At 36.8% G+C, this 23,497-nt stretch overlaps 1 protein-coding gene across 6 annotated transcripts in view; it reads left to right on the top strand.

The window, feature by feature from the left end:
* PHF14 (PHD finger protein 14) overlaps nt 1–23,497 on the top strand; it is a 156,663-nt gene that overhangs the window by 11,547 nt on the left and 121,619 nt on the right. For all 6 annotated transcript variants that reach the window (XM_068152523.1, XM_068152524.1, XM_068152528.1 and 3 more), the window contains exons 4-8: nt 4,263–4,407; nt 10,339–10,498; nt 16,391–16,502; nt 18,816–18,953; nt 20,999–21,145. In XM_068152523.1, coding sequence (XP_068008624.1) covers nt 4,263–4,407; nt 10,339–10,498; nt 16,391–16,502; nt 18,816–18,953; nt 20,999–21,145 — 702 coding nt within the window. The remainder of the gene's footprint in view (nt 1–4,262; nt 4,408–10,338; nt 10,499–16,390; nt 16,503–18,815; nt 18,954–20,998; nt 21,146–23,497) is intronic.

Below are 23,497 nucleotides of genomic sequence, written 5' to 3'. Positions count from 1 at the left end.
TGAAAATTCTCTAAATGTTTAATAATGCAACCTTTTTTCCTCTGCACAAGTAGACTTGCCTTGAAGGTTGTGCCTGCGGAAAAGGTGTTAGGTTGCCAGAATGGTTGACTTCATGTCCTGTGGTAGCAAACTACATTCAGTTTTCAGCAAACACTTGCAATGTCAACATAACATTTGATAAGTAATAGTGGTATGGCACTAAAGTTCTACTCTTCCATTTAAATTTTATTTTAGTGTGTAAAATGACAAGGAGCTAGACAGTATCTGGAAGAATTGGGTACTTTGGTTTGTGTTATATCTATATGATTGCAGATGAGCTGTACTGTTTTACTTGCTAGTAATTGTGTTTGGGAAAAAAAGAGGCATAATTCTGTTTTGGGTTTTTTTTTTGTTTGTTTTTTTAGTTATTTTTTTGCATAGTCATCTTTCATTGCCTAGCTCTGTAATTCTAGTCGTGCTACCCATATTTTTTGGCTTAGGAGCTGAAAGTGCTGTACCAATACTAATGATCAGAACTTCAAACAGACATAGGCAGTTTTGTTTCAGAGTTGTTTCCCATATTGGAATGGAGATGCAAGTCTACACACTTAGGAATATAACCTTGATTATGTCCATAATTTCCATTTACTCAAACAAAAAAACCAATAATCTTATTTCAGAAACTCAGAGCTGTCTCTCATGTATCTTCTGTGAAGAATCTTAATATGCATGCACATCAGGCCTTGGATTTAGGACACTGATCAAAAGCTAAAATCAAACTCTGAAAATTTGAAGTTCAGATAGTAATTTTGTAACTGATAATTTATCTTCACTGCATGTAAAGCAAAGTACTGTTTATCTTACTAAGTCTTGCAGCAGTGAGTATCAGTAGACTGGATTATAGACTAATATTTAGATTGATACTTAACTGTATTATAACCGTGTACTCTCCACTACTATAATGTCATAAAATGGTAGGAAAGAAAATAGTATTCTGTCTAGCAGACAAATTTTGCAAAATCTCATTACACTGCAGAAGGTAAGTTCTTAGAAAATCAGCTGTCTGAATGCATAATTAAATAAAAGAAAGAATGTTCAGGTAATTAACTCTGAACATAAGATAGTGTCCTTAATATGCATTCTTCCTTTCCTTACATTTTTAGGATGGGTGTTGGAGGAGGGTGTTGACAGCAAGTTGTTTAGATTTTATTTATGTGTAAAATTCTATTTTGTTTTTCTATACTTTAGAAAAATATTTTGAGGTCTGCAGATACAGTATTTTACCTTGTGCTGTAAGGAAATCCTAACTGCTTTTCTACTGTTTTAAGCACAGAATACAAACTTGGCTTTCTTCTCTAGGGTCAAGCATCATTAGTAGATAAATAGCACTTTTCTGTTTTTATAATTGCTAACCACTTTATGGGATTCTTCTGTTCTCAGTAGGGGGGTTATTTTATTTATTAATTTTTGTTTAATTCCTCTAAAAGATTTATATAGGCATATTGCTTGAACAGATTTATATAGGCATATTGCTTGAAATGCTCACTTGTTCATTAACACACAGAAATGGGAATGACATAGTGATTTAGCTGAAATCCTTTTCTCCTACTTGAAAAGGGAGCAGGACTTGGTCAGGAGATGGCAGCAGTTTCATCTCTGCATGAAAGTTCCCATTCTTTAGATGTGGATTCAGCTTTTGGGATGGGGTCTTCCAGGTGTTTACATGGATGAAACAGGGGAGAGCAGCATACGTTCCAGATCGCTCCCTCTCCATGTCTGCAGAGAAAATTAATTCTGCTAGTCTGTTCTGTACAGAAAATTAATTCTGCTAGTCTGTTTGACCTGCTGGCTCTCTTCATGTAATGTAAACTAGATCCAAATTTGAATGTCCTTCCATTATTGCTTTTTTCCTTTTTACTTCCCCCCCACCCCCATGTTTGTATATGTCCTCTCCTGCCTAAACACCTGGTGCTACTTCAGTGTTGTTTGCACAGTGCAGTTCTGTTTGTTTAATTTAAAGTAGTAGTTTGGCTTTCTTTGTTGTTTTGCCTTTTTTTCCCTCTTCTTTTTTGTAAATTACCAGATCTGAGGCTTCTGTAGCAGTAGAGATTGCAAATTTCTTTTAGACTTCCATTAGTGGAGCCAAGTAACAGTTTAAGTCAAAGGTACTGTCAGAAAAAGCTGATTTCTGTAAATCTCAGATACATCTGAGAAGGATGTGGCACAGTACAGCGATTCTGCCAAAGTTAGAGCATCTATTGCCATTTTCCTATCTGTAATATGAATGGTAAGCCAAGAGTGGGTATTTTGAGTAATGATGGGCCACAGTATTTTTGAAGGGAAAAAAAAAAGGGCAAGTTTCTTGCTTTCCTTAAAATGCTTTGGAACTTTCTCCTAAGAAGAGGATGTTGGAAGAAATGCTCCGTAAATCTGAAGTCTGTAGAGGAGAATCTTGCCTTTTTCACAATTAATTGCAGTCCTGTAAGCAAGCATGACTGTGGGAATGGTTTTATAATGTTAGAGTTTTACTTCTGGATGAGAGATTAGGGGGTTTTATAGGTTGTTTCCTTATACTGTTAAGAGAAAATGCCTGGGAGACCCAGAAGCCTTACTTACCTGCTACAAGTATGTGTTTGACCTTTCCTAGGTCAAAAATGTTGCAACAAGCCACCTCTGCTACTTGAGATAAACTATTTGAATCCAGCTTTAGGTGGTAAGATTATTTTACGTCTTTATCTTGCATTAAATTCAAGCAGCAGTTCTCCCTTTGCCCTCCAAATAGCTGCGCACATAAATGTCAAACACAAAGAGACTTTGTTAATGATTCACTGTAAATTTGGTGTGGAGATTTAACTGTATCAGATCAAGAGGCTCTCATGAATAACTGCCTAGATTAGTGTGAGAATTTAAGATCCTTGAGGATGAAAACCAACTTCAGGTAGCATTCATGATACTTCTCACCTGCTTAGGCTGCACAGGCACAATATTGATGCTGTGTTTTAAGTTGTAAGTGGGAGGTTAGAATGAGAAAATGGGGGTGGGGGGGAAACCCCATATTTTGAGAGGGCATCTTCCACTTTGATGTTTTTTTTTTTTAGAATATTTTTGGAATATTCTGTTATTTTTGAAGGGTTACCATTTAGGCTTGAAGTCTCAGCCTCTAATCTCCCATTTCTTTATATTGCGGTTATTTTTCAGTGGTGTCCCAAATTTCACACTTGCCTCTATACCTTCATACCACCAACGAATGTAGTTCAAGCTCAAGGCTTGCCTTTAGTAAAAGAGAAAAGAAATTGTATGGAAGCTGTGAATATTAGTAGAAGAGACAGTGATTTTTTTTTTTCCTCACAATGCAAAGCCTAAATGGATTTTATGAAAAGAAGTAATTAAAAAGTAAATAAACTTACATATACCCTGATTTGGTTTGTAAAACAATTTTCTGTGTTTCCTTAAAGAATGTAGCCTTTAATAGAGAATTTCTCTAAGTGGTGTAGTTCACAATCCACTTAAAGAAAGCTGCCAAAGCAGGGCAATGTGTTTGTTCTGCAAATTCTTACTCCTGTGTGAAATCAGATGAAAATAAGTTGTTATAATTTTAATAAATAATATGTTTTTTACTTAGAGACACAGAAATTTGTGTTACAACAAAGTCGAACTGAGTTGGTAATTTGTTATAGTTTATGCAAGTGAAAAGTTGGCAGGCTTGTTTGTATTTTCAGATTTTCTAGATCCATGTGAGTGGTGTGTTTGGTTTCTTTTTTTTGCAAGGTGCAGATTTTAACAATGTTCCAAATACTGGGACATTTGAAGGTCACATTTGGCCTTAGTGTTTTCCTTTTAACTGTTAAATGTTGTTTAAGGAATATATGTTTGTTTCTCTTTGTGGAATATAAATATGTTACAGACATATGTTTCTATCTGAGGAAATAAGACCCTTCTCTGGCCTTTTAATCTTAACAGACCTGTAGATGCATATTGAGATCCATCCTTTCTCCTGTAGATGCATATTGAGATCCATCCTTTCTCCTGTAGATGCATATTGAGATCCATCCTTTCTCCTGTAGATGCATATTGAGATCCATCCTTTCTCCCAGCTCTTATATTTGTGCATGAAGTGTTTGAACGTTCTGACCACAAAGAAAGTTTTAGTCTTGTGAAAATAATTGCCCATCTTTTTTCTGTTTTGTTATTCAAAAATTGAGCACATCACAGATCTTTTGTTTGTTTTAAATAAAAATGGAAGTTCCTAGCATAATCCATGTGTCTTCATTTCTCAATATTAGGACTCATTGATCCTTGAGAAGTCTCAAAATTGGAGTTCCCAGAAAATGGACCATATTTTGATTTGTTGCGTTTGTCTTGGAGATAACAGTGAAGATGCTGATGAAATAATCCAGTGTGACAACTGTGGAATAACAGTGCATGAAGGTAATGCAACCCTTCTTTCTCATTTTGGGAGGAAAGCACATGCTTTGCTTTTAATTCTATTTTGACTTGCTTTCTTCAAAAAAAAACCTCCTGAAACCTTTGAACTCTAGCAGGTAACTTTTTGTAACACTACTTGGATTCTTTTTAATGGCAAAACATACATCCTCTATTTTAGTAAAGCAAGTATAAGCAATTCTGGTCTATAGATACCAATGTAGTGAATCATAGCCTGTAAATACTGGAGTTGTGCATTGTATTTTCAGGGCTTTAGAATATTCTATTAAATGTGTTTTGTCTTACTGATTTCAGTATATGAATTTGACTGCATGAACTGGGATTTAAGATCCTGAGAAAAGGAGGCCTTCTAACAGGAAAAGCAATCATAAAGAAGTTGCAGTCAAAACCAAAATGCAACGCAACAATTACTTTTTGTTCCTGTTGGCCTAATCATTCAACTTGGGTGATTTCAATAAATAAAGTGAGAAGCAGGTGAAGAAAAAGTTACTGTCTAATCATATAAACATTGCTTTCAACCTTGAGAATGATTTTGTTAATGTTTATAGAGGCAAGATGTATTCTTAGTATCACGGGCATTAAGAACTGTATTGTATAACTGTATGGACATTGGCTATGTTGCTAAGAGTCCTTTGTACTCTTACACACAGCTGCTTTGTAGTTTGAAAAATGTGTTCCAGTAATAAGTCAGTCTGGTTTGTAAACATGTTGGAATTCCAGAATTTGTTCTTATTTTTTCAAGTTGCCTATAGTAGGTAGATTGCTGTGTCTTCAGACACCATGCTGTGTCAGGAAATTTGTTCTAATGTCTGAGCTTTTGAGTTTTTCAGAAAGTGCAATTTCTAGCACAGAAGAGGTTCCTATTTATGAATGGGATAGAAATCCATGCAGTGATGTTTACCTGTGTTTGCCTGAAGTTGTGAAGAATATGCCTGTGTCTGTGAGCTGATTTTGATACTTAGCAGATATATTTTCCCAAGACTCTTAGGCTCAAGGTGCTTGTTATCCTAAAATATTCAAACAAAGCTGCTGGAATACTGTTGGAATACTGTATGGTTTTTGTATGCAGTTTCAAGTTGTAGTATAAATTGATGTGTTTTCTCTACTTTTCTATAGCACTGTAGATACTTGTTTGGAAGGAAATGCACTCTTTTCACACCCTACTGGTGTCCAGCCCAGGAAACCAAATAATGATGATATTGGTGATCTGATTGTTCTTTCCCTATAGACCTTATATACTCTCTCCTTGTTGACTGTTAAACTGCTTCACAGGATGGGGTCTTGAACCCTTGGCTTGTGACTTTGTGCTGTGCTGATGTGGAAGTTTCTGTCTTAAAAAGGCTTTTGTATGGTGGCCATTCTTGAGTCAAGCCTACTTCTGTACATCAGGGCTCCCTTCCTTCCATGAAGGGAGCTCTTGCTCTAGGTGTATATTGCTGTGCATATGGCTCCATTGCTTGCACACCTGTGTACCTGGCACTAGTGCCTTCTACTCTTGAGCACCTGGTGCAGCAGCTGCCCGTTGAGTCCTGCTTGGTGTTCTTTTTGATTTGCTCACTGGTGTTAATTGACAAGATTGTGTTCATCAAGAAGATTGTTTGCTTGTGTTAACTGGTGTGGACTTTCAGGGGAAAAGAAGGATGATAACTCTTCTTTGGATTTATCTTCTCTTTGACTGTCTTTGCTGGAGTGTGTCCAGAAAAGGGCAACAAAGCTGGTGAACAGTCTGCTGAACAGTCTGGGGAGGAGCGATTGTGGGAACAGTGGTTGTTTATTGTGGAGAAGAGAAGGCCAAGGGGAGACCTCATTGCTCTCTACAACACACTTGAGGTGGAGGCTGGTTTCTTTTCTCTAAGAACTAGTAATAGGATGAGAGGAAATGGTCTCAGGCTGCACCAGGCGAGGGTTAGGTTGGATATTAGGAAAAGTGTTTTTACTGAAAGCGTGTCAGGCATTGGAATAGGCTGTCCAGGGAGTCACCATCTCTGGAGGTGTTCAGAAACATGTAGACATGCCACTTGGGGTCATGGTTTAGTGGGCATTGTGGTGTTGTGTTGCTGGTTGGACTTGATGATCTTAAAGATCTTTTCCAATTGAAATGATTCTGTGATGCTACAAGTCATCTGGAATGCATTCTGCAAGTGCTCATGCGGAACATGGCCAAGAATTGGAGAAGGTTTCTCATTCAGACCTAGACCCATGGACCCCTTCTGAACGTTTTTACTTGACTTATTGGCAAGTTTTGAGATTCTTAGAAATGAAATTTCCTTTCCAATGCAACTGTTTACTCTGTGATGTCCATATCACCTGCATGGCCTGCATCACTTACCCAAAAGCTATCTTTGCTGTGCAGACCTGTCCAAAAATCTATACATTTGCAGAGCAAATGACTAGATCAAAATGATAGAAATCTGTAATTGCCTCTAAAAATGACTAGCCTACGATTTTAATACCCACTTTTATACTTTATGTTCATCTTGTATGTCAAACAGCCTGTAATTAATATGTCCATCAGTTAAAAAAATGTTCTCATTTCACACATTAACCTTCCCCCCTGCAACTTCCTCAAAAAAAAAGCCCCAAACAAGACAAATATTTCATTTTTTAGGGGAAACAAAAACACACAAAACTTTGTCCCTGAATTTGTTTGCTTCCAGGTGGGTAGAATTCATACTTCCTTTTCTAAAAATCTTCTTTAGGCACTAATCTGTCATTGTGGATAAATGCTTTTGTGGTGAGATCTAATAGCAGGACACCTCTAACTGCGGTGTCAGGATTTTTGACATATTGATTGCAACGTGTCTGAATAAAATGTCTGGTGCATGTCACAGCATGTGCCATAACTGAAGGTAGTTCACTTGCCAGCTACTGCCCTTGAGTTACTCTTTGTGAATGAAATGAGAGAAGTTCTACATTTTCTCCAGATTTTTTTCCCCCTTTTTGCATCCCCTCTATTTGTTTCTGACTTAACTGTGATGTGTGTCGAGGAATAAAATTCCTCTTGCTAAAAGCAGTTAGGGTAGTTGCCATTTGCTGAAGAGCATAGTAGATAATTTTTGCATTTTCATTTTGTCACTTACCCTAGTCTGTTGCTTTCTGGTCTGAAAATTGATTTTGTGAGATCATGTTCTTTGTTCTTTAGTATTCTCCATTTACTATATAAAAATACTGTTCTGAATTTACGATCCTTGAATTGACTAATGTCTTGATTATAAAGTGTTGGTTTAATTAAGGGTTGAACATAACACATTTTGAATGTTGTGATCTCAGCATTTAATATTTGAAAACCAACAATTTACCTTTAAGTTACCATTTTCATGATCCAGTTTCATGATCTTTATAATAAGGCCACGTTCCAGAATGTGTGTAGATGTATTTAGTGTATGCAGATGTTCTCTTTGGCAAAAAATTACCCTACCAGAGAAATGAAGGAACAGATGAAGCTAAGGCAAGAATTGGGTCTCCTTATTTTCCTCAGTGATTAAAATGCTACCATTAGAACAACTGGTCTGAAATTTATATGTGCTTGCAGTTTTGTTTTAATGACAGTCACATAAAAAACCCCAAAATGCAATTGACAGATTACAATGTCTTTAAAAACAGGGAATAAAAAAGTTTGTTTTCTGTGTTCAATAACATACACATCAATACACAACTTGGCTCTAATGGTAGGAGATGCTGTTTGTGGAACAGTAAATGTTCTAAGAGTTTTAACTGGTCCACTTCATAGGAAGTGTAGCCAGCAGGTCAAAGGAGGTGCTATTCCTCCTCTAATCTGCTGTGGTAAAACCTCACCTGGAGTACTATGTCCAGCTCTGGACTCCTCAGCACAAGAAGGACATGAGTCTGTTGGGGTGGATCCAGAGGAGTGCCACAAAAATGCTCAGAGGGCTGGAGCACCCCTGCTATGAGGAAAGGCTGTGATAGACTTAGGTTGTTCAGCTTGAAGAAAAGAAGGGTCTCCAGGGAGACCCTTTTATGGCCTTTCAGTACTTAAAGGAGCCTGTAAGAAAGATGGGGACAATCCTATTTGAAGGGAGAGAGTGATCACCCATTGGAATGTGCTGCCCGAGGAGGTGGTGGAGTCACCATCTTTGGAGGTGTTTAGGAGGAGACTTGATGGGGTGCTTGGTTTAGCTGATGAGATGGTGTTGGAAGGCCAGTTGAATGCAATGATCTTGAAGGTCTCTTCCAACCTGGTTTACTTCTGTAGGCTTTCTGTAGGGTGTGTTGCAACAGAACAAGGGGTAATGATTTTAAATTATAAGAAGGTGGAGTTAGACTGCATGTAAGGAAGAAAATTTTTACAATGAGGGTGGTGAAATCTGCTGCCAGGTTGCCCCAAGAGATGGTACTGGCATGTATTCAAGATTGTGTTATTAGAACTTAAAAAATTTCCTACTAGGATGCTACTTAAAGCTAATACCACATCATAAAGAAAAGAGAGTTACCTTATGTATGACCTAAAAGATCTTTCTATACCTGACAAAACTTCTCTGTGGATGCACTTCTGTGTATTTACTCATCTGGTGATTCTCGAATATTTTTATAATGAATAGAAACAATCTGGCTTCTGATTTCAATTCTTATTGATGAGCCTCATTCTGTAATGGAAGACTATATTTTTTTAAATGATTCCTACAGTGTTATTGCTTATTTCCTGAAGGTAGTTTTAGACTATTATGCAGACCTCTGTTTCTGTCACAAGGGGAGTTTGAGCACTGTCGCTGTTTTATTACAGTCAGTGGGTAATGAACCAAAGTAACAAATCATGTTGTAATTTAATTGCAAAACTCAATGGCTGCATTTAATCTTTTAGGAAGTCTCTACTGTGTTCTAAGTGTTGACAGTGAAATCATGTTTTGGGTTTTTTTTTCTCTTAGTGATTAGCAAAGAAATGTTCAAAGTGTGGCATATGCAGAAATAGTTTTGTGGTGATAAACTTCAAAGTTTTCCTTATTTTGTTTATTTTATCTTACTATATTATTATATGCATTTCCTTACAATACTACTTTTGTGCAGACAATACCATCTTTGAAATCACTTTAAAAATACTGTTTTCCTAAATTTGAGGTGATTAAACAAGCAGAGATGCCTTAACAATCATAAAGAACACAGTGGATATAACGAAGACTAGAGAAACTCATTGAGTCTAGCCTTAATTTAAAACAAGTTGAAAATGAGAGTGCCTAAGAAGAATTAATAGGCTTCATGAGTCACCAATGTGGTCTCTCAAAACTGTCAGTCTGTGCTCTGCAAACTGTACTTTTGATTTTGAAACTATAGAAGGTCTTTTAAACTCAATCCTACAACCTCTGAAGTATGCAAATCATGTTTTTTATTTCATGTGTATATTCTATTTTAGTTGATTTGGATGCTGAATGCAAAGTGGAAAAAGGGAGTTAAGGTTGTTGCCTGTGTATTCCTGGCAACCTCTCAAAAAAACCCAGTTCAACTCCTCCCCAAAATAAGGGAGGAGGAGAAAGATAGGAATATCCAAGAGAAGCCTGCAGATGGCTACAAATTGCATAGATTCTTTCATTTAACTTGAAATTTATTTCTTTATTTGAAAAAATGCTTTGAGGTGTTCTCACTGTTTGGTCCTTTGTGTATGGATTTCTTTCATTCATAATGGATAGTTTGGGAAAACTGCTTAAAGAATAAACTAAAATGGCCTTTTTCTCCTTGTTTTGCAGTTGTAATCTGAAACAGTCACAAAATATAAATCTCTACCTAGAATCAGAATCTCATTAAAATGTTACTTTAGTATTGAAGATAGTATTTGCAAACATACTGTAAGCTTTCTTGGGATTCTTAGTGTCATTCCTCTGTATGTGTGTACATTTCCTGCTGAAATCATAACTGTCTTATTTCTACAGTTGTCTTATACTTCTCTTCGTATTTTCCCGTGTGTAGGTTGTTACGGTGTTGATGGAGAGAGTGATTCTATCATGAGCTCAGCTTCAGAAAATTCCACTGAACCTTGGTTTTGTGATGCGTGCAAATGTGGTGTCACACCGAGTTGTGAATTATGCCCTAACCAGGATGGGATCTTCAAGGAGACTGATGCAGGCAGGTAAGAGTGAAGAAGCAATGTTTTGAATCTGATGTCATCTTACATTTAAAAGATTGGGGTTTGCCCTAGTCTGTTGCTAGAGAGATGTTATCATAAATTACACTTTGCTGATATCCTCTTTCCCACCTCACTGTTGAGTTGGATGCTCTTGGGGTAGTCAGTCACCTAATTTTGTTGGTGTGCTCCTCATTATCTTCATGGCCATTATAATACTAGGAATATGTTGTCTTAAGGTAAATTAAAGCATGAAAATTTACTCATCTGTAAGCAAAAGATGCGCCTCGGTGAAAGAAAGATCAGCCTTTACTCAGGGACTAAGAAGTCCTTTGCTTCAAAATCACCATTTATTGTTAGTGTGTAGAGATGTCTTACTGGATACATTAGAATATAATTTTTTTGTTCAATTAAACTACTTACATGATCCTTCTGTCTTAAAAAATATGCTGGTGAAGGTCATGGGAGTCATTAAAAATAAACCTCTCTTTTTGTCTTTCATTTGCATCAAGAACGCACTTTATATTTGAACAGAAAAGTTTCCTGCATGGAGGAAGTTAATATCCTGTAAACTCTTGCTTTGTATTCAGATATCTGCAAGGATAATGGCTTGAAAGATATATCACTGAACCAGTGACTATCAACAGCGTGGTCTGGGGACCTGAAACTTCGGGAAAAATTGTGTGGTTGATTTGGGTTTGCTCAAGCTTGGGGGTTGGAGTCAAAAACAGCAGGATTTGAATCCCTTGAGTGTAACTGAGTCATAGTAGTATTATGTTCTGGAGAGGACAACTGGTGTGGCTGGTGACAATGGTTCTCTAATGGTGACTGAGCTTGTAGTTAGTATTTAGTATCTGCTATCAGGTGTTGTAAAATTTGAGCATGTGTTCTGCTAGTTCAACTTAATCAGCTGCCAGAAAGCTGCATTTATGCCTTGTTAGTATTGTGCTTCTTTCATGGATAATCCTGAAGAGTAGCAAAACTAAAGAGCTCTTCTGCAGTCAATAAAGTCACAAAAAGGAATGAAGAAGTCTGCAGCAGAAGGGGAAATACCTTTCAGGCTTCTTGTCTTGCTGAATTAGGAGAAGCATTTGGCCATTAGGAAAGATGTGCTTTCAAGAAAGGAAAAGTGGACTTTATCCTTTCTTGTAGCATTTGGCTTCAGGCAAGGTAACACCACTGCAGCTTTGCATAGACTACTCAAGTCAACTGACTTTCATGTATGATGGAAGTGAGACAACTCTGCTGCTTTTTTAGGAGAGACAGTGATTGAGTGGTGTTAATGTCAGGTAATGGAAAATAGAAGAAAATTATCACAGAATTGTCAGGTTTGGAAGGGACCTCAAAAGATCATCCAGTTCCAGCCCTGCTCCCATGGGCAGGAGCACTTCACACTGGATCAGGTTGCTCAGAGCTCCATCCAGCCTGGCCATAAAAACCGTCACGGATGGGGTCCCCATCACCTCTTTGGGCAACCTGTTCCAGTGTCTCACCACCCTCATGGTGAAGAATTTTTTTTCTTAGCATCCAATCTGAATTTGTGCTGAAGATATTTAGACAGACCTACTGTGTTATGATTGTTTTGAATTACAGTCTTCATTTTTGACAGCATGCTTCACTTCAGATGATTTCAGCCAGAGATGGGCTTTCTAGGATGGAGTTCAGGTCTAATTTGACAGTAACCAAATTAATTCTCACTTGAAGTCTTTCATTCTTGTCACATTTAGAAAATAAATTAAGATGTAGATATTAATGGTAACTAATGTACTATGATCAAGATCAGAGTTATCAGTGATGTGTGATTTAAGCCCAGTGTTACCAATTTTTAGACCATGACAATGGAGTTTTCTTTCCATACATTATATAGTAATGTAAATTTCAGGGGTGTGGTAATATACAGAGCTTTTATAAGCCTATCATAAGCTTTTCATTGATCATGTTAATGGCAATAATTAGTTGGTGAGTCTGCTCAGATGAAAAAAGAAGCTTTCTTAATCTTTCATTCATTGTGAAGAGTTCCCTAGTTGGACTTGCATGAAATCCTAGAAAGTAAGTTAAAAGGAAGTTAAAGTTTAATCTATATCTGCCTTTTTTCCAACCCAGTTCTCTGGTGTTTTCTGTATTTTTATTGGTTTTTTAATTTTTAAAAAATGTTGGTCTTACACAGTTTACTGCTGATAATACTGCCTGGTCTTGCCACCATTAAAAGCTCAACACAGCTGAGTTTGAGTATGAAGTTTTGGAAAGGTTTTTTTGACCTGCTTTGTTATCTGTCTTCAGAAAAGTAAATACAGCATTAAAATGTCACAAGTTTTGTGGATTAAATTGCACATTCCCTTGCATTTCTCCCTTAGTTTGCATTTCTTCCTGGTAACAAAAACAGTTTGGGTTGGGAGTTAAAACATGGTGATGGACGTTCAGGGCTAAAAATGAGGTGGAACTTTGTTCATGGTTGCTATACCCTTGCTCTTCCTTCCCTGTTTGTTTTCATTACCACTGCTCTCCATAATCTCTGTCACTGTTTTCCCCCTTATTTCCCTTATTTTTTTACACAGGTGCTAATTAGTTTCTTTTAAAGTCAGTTAATGGCAGATTGCCAAAATATGGGAGTGGATTTGTGGGATGAAAAAAGGAGAAACGGAAGGTTAGGTTGATTATGAAAGTGACTGGTGTACGTTCATGTGCATTCACTAACAATTGCTTTAGAGTCTATGTAATTATGAGCTAGAATTCATATAAAAAGTTTGCCTGCAAAGCTGTATTAAAAAAACCCCACACAACAGCATGTGGCCCTCAACATGAACAGAAAAATGGCGTTAAAATTAAGATGGGTTTACATGTACATGTTTTGTGTCCAGATCAGAACTGGTCATGGTTTAGTAGTCATGAGGTCTTGGGTGACAGGTTGGACTTGATGATCTTTGAGGTCTTTTCCAACCTTATTGATTCTATGATTCTATGGTATTCATAACACCGAACTTTGACCATTATATGCTGACGCTAGAAATAACCTCTGGAGGCATCTTCCTTTCTCCACAGAACATGCATTGAGCTGAACGTTGCAATTTATAGCTGAGATGCATTTTGAAGATAGACATTCAGCATGTAAAAGATTTTTTTGTTTTCCTTTCATGTCTTCCATATGCATCTTATAAACAGGAGACAAAGTAGAAGAATTACTGTCTATTTCAAGAAAAAAAATTGTTGCACAAGTGAGTCAGAACTTAAAGTGAATAGTTGTAAACTCACAGAAGCAGTTGTGCTTCTTTTAAAATACTTCTGAGGTTCAGATCCTCAGTTTCTGATCTGCCCTTGGTTTAGCAGTGTCTCTGTGTCTCCCTTATAAAGCTGTTCCACATCATATTTTTCAGTTCTGTTTTCTGGTTTAATAGCAATGCTACTAAATGGAAAATATGTTTTTAAAGACTGAAGTAAATTGTCTAAGTTAGGAAATGTGAGAACCAATACCACCTGGCAAATTTTATTTCAGCCTCTTTATTCCTGTGTTCTGCAAGGCAGTTTAAGCACCATAGATATGTCATTTCTCACATAACTGTGATAGAAGCTGCAGTGAATGTTTTCAAAACTGCTTACATTTCTTCTTGTGAAATGGTGGTTTGCTTTTGGTTAATGTGCAAGTGTTTTCTGCATGACACTGGTTCTCTGTGCAGAGGCACATGCCTGCTTTGGTGATTGTGAGCATTAACGCAACTTGTTACTGTCATTATGGTATTTTTACCTGTTAGAGAATGTGATATAAGCATCATGAATAAGTATACATTTATTCTCCCAGATGGATAGAGCTTATCACAGAATACATCTGGTTGGAAGAGACCTCAGAGATCATTCAGTCCAACCTTTGACCCAGCACTGAAGGGTCAACACTAAACCATGTCCCTAAGTGCCAGGTCCACATGCCACTTAAGCACCCCCAAGGGTGGTGACCCCACCACAGCCCTGGGCAGAACATTGCAATATTTGAGAATCTTCTCTGTGAAGAAGTATTTCCTAATATCCAGCCTGAACCTCCCCTGATGCAGCTTGGAACCATTTCCTCTAGTCCTGTCACTTGCCATCAAGGAGCTGAGGATGGTCTGCTCCTTGATCCAACTTCCCTTCAGGTAGTTGTATGGAGCAATGAGGTCTCCCCTTAGCCTCCTCCAGACTGAACAACCCCAATTCCATCAGACATTCCTTGTAGGTCATGTGCTGCAGGCCCTTCCTGAGCCTTGTTGCCTTTCTCTGGATATGTTGAACTATGTTGAACTCATGTAGTAAAAAACCCAAATACTAAGTGATGTGAAAATCCTATATGCTCGCTCTTTCTATCATTTACATACAAGCTTGAAATCCCAACGATAATTGGGCATTACAGGCTAAGGGCAGGGTCTTGAAGCAGACTATGTCCGTTATATTTTCATTGTACTTAGTAAACTACAGCCCAATTCAATTCTTTTCTTGAAATGCTAGCAGAAGGAGACTACTGAATAACAGAATCCTTTACCTTAGCATTGCTCTCCATTCCTTTACTACCTTTTACAAATAAATTCTCTATGTGCATCAGTGCTGAAAATTATGCAACCCAAACCTATTCTGTTTCTCTTCATGAGCAAGTTGGAGTAATTTCTCTGTTCCTACCTGAAAGGTGAATCATTAGAATAATGAAGTGCTGAATTTCTTAGCAGATGCCTTTTCACATTAGCCTCTCATTTTCACAAGCATAAATTTGAATTTATGAAATTTTATTTCTCAAAATGCTATTATCCAAGAATATGAATTCCATCCTTGTTTCGGTATGGAGTTTCCCTTCTTCCTTAATCAACATCTGTCATCATTGCTCCAAGCTAAATGGATAGTAAAGTAACAAGGAAGATTATTCTTCTTTGATTACCCAATTTGTTTTAATTACAAGCTTCTAAAACATGTGCAGCTAAACAAATGAGCAGGAGAATACTTAGAACTGGTATTAAAAGCAGCTGAAATTGCCTCAGCTGTGAACTTGACTGACTTGTGTATGTTTTTTAATATATTGAGGTCTGAGTTCGCGTATAGGTCGTTAAAGAAATGAGGCACTTGTGTGCCAATCACACTGAAATGGCAGTTTAAATCTGTAATGCTGTAATACTTGGGTGACATGTACTAAAACATTTTGAGAAGGTCAATATGAAGCAAGCAGCCCAGCTGTTGGATTTATCATAGATAAACTCCTACAGAGTGCAGCAGCATTTAATACACCAGTGGAGCATGAAGAAACTGTGCAAATTAAATTGAGAAGCAGCTGCTTGTAGAAGATGTGTATCTTTATATTGAACTGTAGAGGGTACACTTAGGAGGCTGTATTAAAACTTAATATCAAAAATCTTCAAGCAGAAACTTGGATTTTTAATTTTATTTTTTACAACAGTAATTGTGGAGATACTTGGCAGTTGTTTACACAAACTTTGTTCACCTTAATTCAGTGGAAGAGTGTGAAAAAGAAGCCCCATGGAATTGAGATGGTTTTTTAATGTGCAGTTTCTTTATCTTGTGGTTACAGGTCTCATTCTGCATGTGGTATTTTGATTTAAAAGAAGAAAAAATTGATGGCTTTTGAAAAAAATATGTAAATACACTCATTTAAATGAGGTATTTTTCTTAGTGAATGCATAATTTAAAAAATACACATTTATGTACACATTTTTATAGAAGATTATTTCATAAAGGTAATGATTTAGGCCAAACTGCTTCCAGTTGTGGATACATTGTGGAAGGGAAGAGGTGGTACCAGATGCTCCATTCATCCCCTGCAGGAATATCTTGTTGCCTGCGTTGCTTTTGTAGGAAGCAGTCAGGAGATGGTGAGTACAGTGTATGATGAAAATTTTGATAGCAGTAACCTAATTTTACCTGCTGTTTTAGGTGGGTCCATATCGTTTGTGCTCTCTATGTTCCGGGAGTGGCATTTGGAGATATTGACAAATTGCGGCCAGTAACGCTGACAGAAATGAATTACTCCAAGTACGGTGCCAAGGTAAGCTAAGAAGAGATTTACCTGCCAACAGCTTCAGTTTACATTTTTACATGTAATAGAGTAACATTTTCCCAACTAAATGATTTCATAGCAATTGCAATGACGTTCAGGGCTAAAAATGAGGTGGAACTTTGTTCATGGTTGTTAGACACTTGCTCTTCCTTCCCTTATTTGTTTTCATTACCACAGCTTTCCATAATCTCTGTTACTGTTTTCCCCCTTATTTCCCATATTTTTTTACACAGGTGCTAATTAGTTTCTTTTAAAGTCAGTTAATGGCAGATTGCCAAAATATGGAAGTGGATTTGTGGGATGAAAAAAGGAGAAACGGAAGGTTAGGTTGATTAAGAAGGTGACTGGTGTACATTCATGTGCATTCACTAACAATTGCTTTAGAGTCTATGTGATTATGAGCTAGAATTCATATAAAAAGTTTGCTGCAAAGCAGTTTTAAAAAAAAACCCACACACAATAGCATGTGGCCCTCAACATGAACAGAAAAATGGCATTAAAATTAAAATGGGTTTACATGTACATGTTTTGTGTCCAGATCAGGACTGGTCATGGTTTAGTAGTCATGAGGTCTTGGGTGACAGGTTGGACTTGATGATCTTTGAGGTCTTTTCCAACCTTATTGATTCTATGATTCTATGCACAAACAGAAAACCATCACTAAAGGACCTGCTGATTTGCTAAGTACTCTTTATATAGCTAATGGAGACACTGTAGAGAAGCCCTATCAGGCTAATGTGGAGGAAGGTGGTTGTACTTCTGCTCTAATGAGTCATTTGTACATAGTCAGTTCTGAGATGTCAGGTTGAATATTAAATGCAAATATATAGTTCTGTTACACCCCATATAATGTATAAAATAAATTAAAGCACTTTGGATTGCCTGTGTATAACATACCTGTATCAGCAGCATGTTCTTCTTGGGTTTGCTGAGGCATTTGGCATTGTTTAGAAATGTTTGTATAAAAAAATAAGTTAGAGCAAGCTCCCCAAACCTTGCACTCTGTTGTTGCAATGTATATAGATTTGTTTGTTTATTTATTTATTTTAATTAACACAGGTAATGTGTAGGATTAGGGCTAAGAATTTTGGAGGTATTCTCTTACTGTAAGGTGAAAGTGACTGGCACCAATGAGGACTCATTACTCTTGCAGAACTTGAAACAAATGCTGTTTACTGTATCAAGTGTGGAAGGTGCAACTTACTCAGCTAAATTTTCCTCTGCAAAAGCAGTGTAACTTTTCCTGCCCCCACACTTAATTTCTCACCTGTTGCATGTTGGTTATAAAGGGTGTCCTTCAAGTGTTTTTTATGCAGTATTTTGAGATTTTTGAGTTCTCTTTACCATTCCTTTCTGTCGTTAACTTGTCCGCATGGAGACATTTTCTGCAGGTGATACACAACTTTACTCTGTATTCAGTGTGTGAAAGATTAAAAAATGCACACTTGTACAATTTCAGATTATAGAATTGTTACAGTTGGAAAAGACCTCTAAGATTGTCTTTATGTACTGGATAGCAGCACTGCTTAAGCAGCCTGTGTTCCCATTTGCTTGTTCCTCCTTAGGTGCTCATCACTCTTGTTTGCAGGCACAGTTTTTGGGTATGAATTTGTGGTGAAACAGACTGAGCAGTTGATCTGGCTGAAAATGAAGGTGTTTTTATCCCCAGGTCACATTAGGGGATGTCAGATTGCTGTCCTGGAAAAAAAAACTGTGCCTAGAATGCATGTAGCTGAAGCCATAGTGCAGTAATTAAGTGAATTACGGCCGCCTTTACTGATATTTACAGCTCTTGAGTATTTATTTCTGCATTGTCACATTTACTCCTCAGTCATTGCTTATCAAAGGGCATCTATGTAATTATCTATGGCTTTCAGTCATCTAGAGTGCTGCTCTTTTTGTTGTTGCTGTTTATCCTCTGAGCTTGTTGAACAGTTTGAACATTTGCTGAGCAGTAGTGGTGTTTGTGATACCATGCTTATAATTAGTTATGCGTGAATTGCTTGAGTGGCGTTTAGTTGTTGCTCTAGAAGGGAATACAAGACATGGAAGTTCATATAAAAATTCATTGAACATGCTGTTTAGGTTGTTTAAAAGCCTTTCCTTTGCTTGTTGCAAATGAGATCAATGGTACAGGTTGGGAAGGGGTGAAGTCTAATGTCAACTGTCAGCAGCGTGCTTGGTTCCTGTACCACACAGGAGTAAAACTACATGTTTAGTTTTTATGTATAAGAAGCAATTTATCAAATATTAGGCACCTGAAATATTTAACAGTGATGTTTTCCACTCTTTTTCATAAAGGAATGCAGTTTTTGTGAAGATCCTCGTTTTGCCAGAACTGGGGTGTGCATTAGTTGCGATGCTGGGATGTGCAGAGCTTATTTCCATGTGACCTGCGCTCAGAAGGAAGGCCTCCTCTCAGAAGCAGCAGCAGAAGAGGTAGCTGTGGGAAGGATTGAATAAAAGAGTTGTATTGAAAGCTTGTGAAGGCTACCTGAAATTGTGTCTTTGTTGCTCACTGATGCTGAGCAAAGCTTTTGTAAATCAGTAGCATATCATAGGTTGAGCAAAGGGACTGTCCAGAGAGGGTCTTTGTTCACCAAATTGTCCAACTCTAAGCACCTTTTGAAATGGCCTGGACAAACAGATAAACACAGGATTTCACTTAACAGACTGACAGTCAATATATGCATTAAATCTAATTCTTGAATTTCAACCTAGGCTGACATACTTATCTAGCTGTTTATGTAGTATAGTAATCTCTGTTTCATACCAAACAGAACCATCTTGATAAATTATCTACATTTCTAATGTAATTTTTTCATGAATGTTTTGCAGTATTGTCTTCAAATTGAAGTTCAGCTATATGACATCTTTGTGTTAACATTAATCATAGAATGACTTAGGTTGAAAGGCACCTTAGAGATCATCTACTCCCAACCTCTGCCATGGGCAGAGACACCTCTCAACTAGACTTAGCTGCTCGAAGCCTCATCCAACCTGACCTTAAACACTCTCAGGGAGGAGGCACCCACAACATTCCTCTGATCTTAGAAATCAGAATGGAAGACAAACATTTATAACATACTGCTAACTTTTTAATATCTGTTCTTACCAGTTTTATCCTTGTAATATGATTAAAGCACTTTAGATTTGAAACTTCTGCTTCCTAATTGATTTTTATGGTAAAAGTACTTTTAATTTACCGAATTGCATCCTGATAGGTATCACATGGATTTAGCCTGTCAGGTGGGTGTGTAGCATTGCCTTAGTAAGTAGCATAAATAACACAAAAACAAGTATTAGATGCAATATTGGCATTGACACTTTGGTTTCTGAAAATAGTAGGCCACTGAGTGATTCTTAAAAGAATCACAAAATACTTTCTTCTCTGAGACTGATAAGTAGGAAGATAATACAATTCCCTTGTTGTTGTCTCTGATAAATTATGTGTAATGTTGATCCTTCAAATGCTCTGTGTGAATTTGTTCTAGGCATATGCATTTACTTGGCTTTCCACCTTAAAATTTTAAGAGCTTTCCGTAGCCAAAATATTTTTAATCAATGCCTAATCACAGTCTAATTGTAGAGTGCTGCTAATTTCTAGAAGAATGTTCTCACACACTCTGAAAATCTAAGTCAAAATAAAACATCTTTGTAAGGAAAGTCTGCCTACATTTTATTAGTCTGTGTTTTACAGGCAGAGTAAAGGAAAAATTGATAGGAAAATTATTTATTACTATTTTTATTACCTTATGAAGGAAGACGGCTTTAAGTTTTTCATCGTAGTCTGGAGATTTATGATGATGGTTCTACACTTTTGAAATTATCCTGGCAGTGAAATACACTTTTCAAACCACATCTCCCTATGACTCAGTTATTTGTATTCTGCTTACAAGGTTTGCAAATGCTAAAAGTTGCTATAAACTTCCAGCCACGATAACGTGCATATCTGATGGAGCAAAGGGTGAAAACTGTAAAAACCAAAATCATATAGGAGAAGATAAATCACATTGAGTATTACCCACCAAAACCATTTGGAAAACCAGTTAAGAAAACCAAATATATTGCCTTTATTATACAAAACTGTTAGTCCCTTGGAGGATGTAATGCAAAAGACACAGAGAAACAAAAGGAGGTTAACATTACATATTATGTGTTAAAGGGATTTGTATTTATGAGTTTCACCACTGTTTTTTTTTTAGGAATGAGAAAACAGTGCAGAAATTGGAGAGTTAAACAGTTAATGCATTTAGAAACATTTAGGGTCATGCAATGAAGACAGTGGAAAAAGAACCACTTTGTATGATAAATGACATCAACGTAACAAAATTGATTTAGAAACAGACATCCTCGTTTATCAAAACATGGCTATTAGAACACGTGAGCTGATTACCAGAGTGTTTGTGCTGCTCAGAGCCTTTTGGCCTTCTGTATCTTACTTTAATTTCTTGTTCCTTTTCCCTTTGTTTTTTCTGCAACAGGATATAGCTGACCCTTTTTTTGCTTATTGTAAACAGCATGCGGACAGGTTAGACAGAAAATGGAAGCGGAAGAACTACTTGGCATTACAATCTTACTGTAAAATGTCCTTGCAGGAAAGAGAGAAACAGCTCTCTCCAGAAGCTCAGGTATTGTATTTGTGACACAAATGTGTCTGTATTAATCATCCATGTTACATGAGACAGCAGTGAAGAGGATGGGAAATTTATATTATAATAGGAAATAAAATATGAAATGTGTTGGTAGTGCATGCTTGTTTAACAAAGTGTTGAAGTAGTTGTATGTTTTGGTCTCTAAGAACAATTCTTAATAAACTAATTGGCAAGTAGGGATATCTGTATTTGTCTGAATTAAAAAATCTTCCTTTGTTTGGTTTCATGGCAAGAAGTCAGTAATTACATTTTCAGTATCATTCATAATTTTGTTTAACATTTTCTTCAAGATTCTTAACAAAAAAAGACAGCCAGACATGACATTAACCATGTTGCTACATCCCAGTTCAGTATAAATCCACTTTTTCCTCTTTTTCATATCTTGAACTTGGCAGAAGAGTTTATCTTGCCTGAAGTTTTTTTGTTAGGTTGTTTGTCACTTTTGTAGACCTAAGGAGAGTTCTATATGTCTATGTGCTGGACTCTTTCATAGTAAAGTTTTCCTAGGAAAAAAAAAATGTACATGGAAAAACTGACTCTGTGCTGCTGAGTTGGAGTTATCTGAACATCTTAGGCAACATCTGTGTCCCTAGTTCATGGCAGATCCATGTAAAACTATTAATTACTGTTAATTAATTACTATTAATCAGTTGAGCATAAGCTCAACTGATGTCTTGTTGCTTTAAAGATTTCAACCCTTTTGAGGGAATTAGTGTATTTTGAGATACTTTATTGTCTGTACTACCTGTGTAGAAAGGCAGCTTTTTATTTGAATAAATCCTGCCTGGTTTGTTGTAAAAAGTAGCAGACCCTTTAAATAATGAAAAACTGTGTGGGAGAGAAATTGCTGCTACTTTTCCTTTGAACAGAGAATTGTAGTGTGAATCTTCGTTTCATCACGCTTTCTCTTTTTAAAAGCCATACCTTTCTAGTTCTTCAAAGGTCTTTGAATAGGAGAAAAGAATCTTAATTTAAAAGGACCTGTGCAGTCAAGAATGAATATGGTCAAAACACTATTGTAGAAGAATTTACAACAAAATGTTCATGTAGGGTGTGGAGTTTCATGAAGCTTGATTTAAGATTGGTTACATAGTTCTTGCTGAATACACTCAGTTCTCAATTAAGTCTGAAAATATGCCTTTATAGTGGAGAAAACACAACAATATGAATTCTTCCCAACATAATGGTAAGTGTTGCTTGTGCAAAATCAGTTTGTGTCCATCAGGGCTTGTTAGCTCTCTTTTCAGGCATTAGTTATATGGTGCTGCTAATGCTACTAAGTTCCCAGAATTTCCCTCTTCCATCTCTTTCACCTTAGTCTTAATTATTAGGATTAAATATTTGGAAACTGAAAGATTAAATGCTGAAAACTGCAGGTGGAGTTACTTGACATGGTCATAGTGACAGTGATACAATTTTAATAACTTGCACACATTTTGTAAGCCTGATTATTTCGCTGTTATGGCTCTGATGTATGAGTTTGCATTAGGACTGCCTATGTGCCTGAGTCTACGTGGATGAAACAGGTTGCATGGTTGAAAAATACATTACCATGTCCATTTGTAATGGAATTATTTGAAGCAATTGTCTTCAAGTGGTTTCTGTGCATTTTCAGAAATGCAGAACTATAGAACAGAATAGACCAGACCAGGTTGGAAGAGACCTTCAAGATCATTGCGTGCAACCTATCAACCAATCCAACCCACCTAATCAATTAAATACATACCAGAAATGTCTGGCTGGGGTATTGACATGAAGCACATATAAATTCATACCTTACCATATGTTGTCTGCATGAGAAAGTTAAAACCTCACCAATAGATTCAATCATCTTTGTTAAATTAGGATTTTGTCTGGGAAATAAGTCTTGAGACAGCTTAGTCTGGAATAAAAGATTAAGTTTATATATACATGTAGTGTGTGTATGTATATGCACATATTAGATCCAGGGGAGTTTGTAGGCTTAAATAACGTTTACAAAAATCAAACTAACCTGCATAAATGTGTAGTTGTACAAGTAATTTATTGATATTGTGAACATGGATTTAAGAGGCACACTTTTGAAGGATGAAAAATGGGTATTTGGTACTACAGTAATAATTGAGTCAATGTGGTCCAAAAAAACTGTCTAGGACTGTTAATGGTTGTTGGGAGATGTTCTACACTGAACTACTTTTCTCACATCTTTGAGTACATTCCTTAAGTAAAGCATATTCTTGAAAATTGCTTAAATCCAAGTAGCTTGAGTTTGGAGTTCTATTTAGACATTAATACTTTCAATCTGGGTGTACAGCTGTATGGCAAATGATACCAAAGATTTCACAACTG

This window comes from Melanerpes formicivorus, unplaced genomic scaffold, assembly GCF_026170545.1.
Source record: "Melanerpes formicivorus ecotype bairdi unplaced genomic scaffold, bMelFor1.0.p_v2 SCAF_23, whole genome shotgun sequence".
Lineage (NCBI taxonomy): Eukaryota > Metazoa > Chordata > Aves > Piciformes > Picidae > Melanerpes > Melanerpes formicivorus.
The sequence above is the reverse complement of the archived record's forward strand: the minus strand, read 5'-3'. Positions and strand labels throughout refer to the sequence as shown.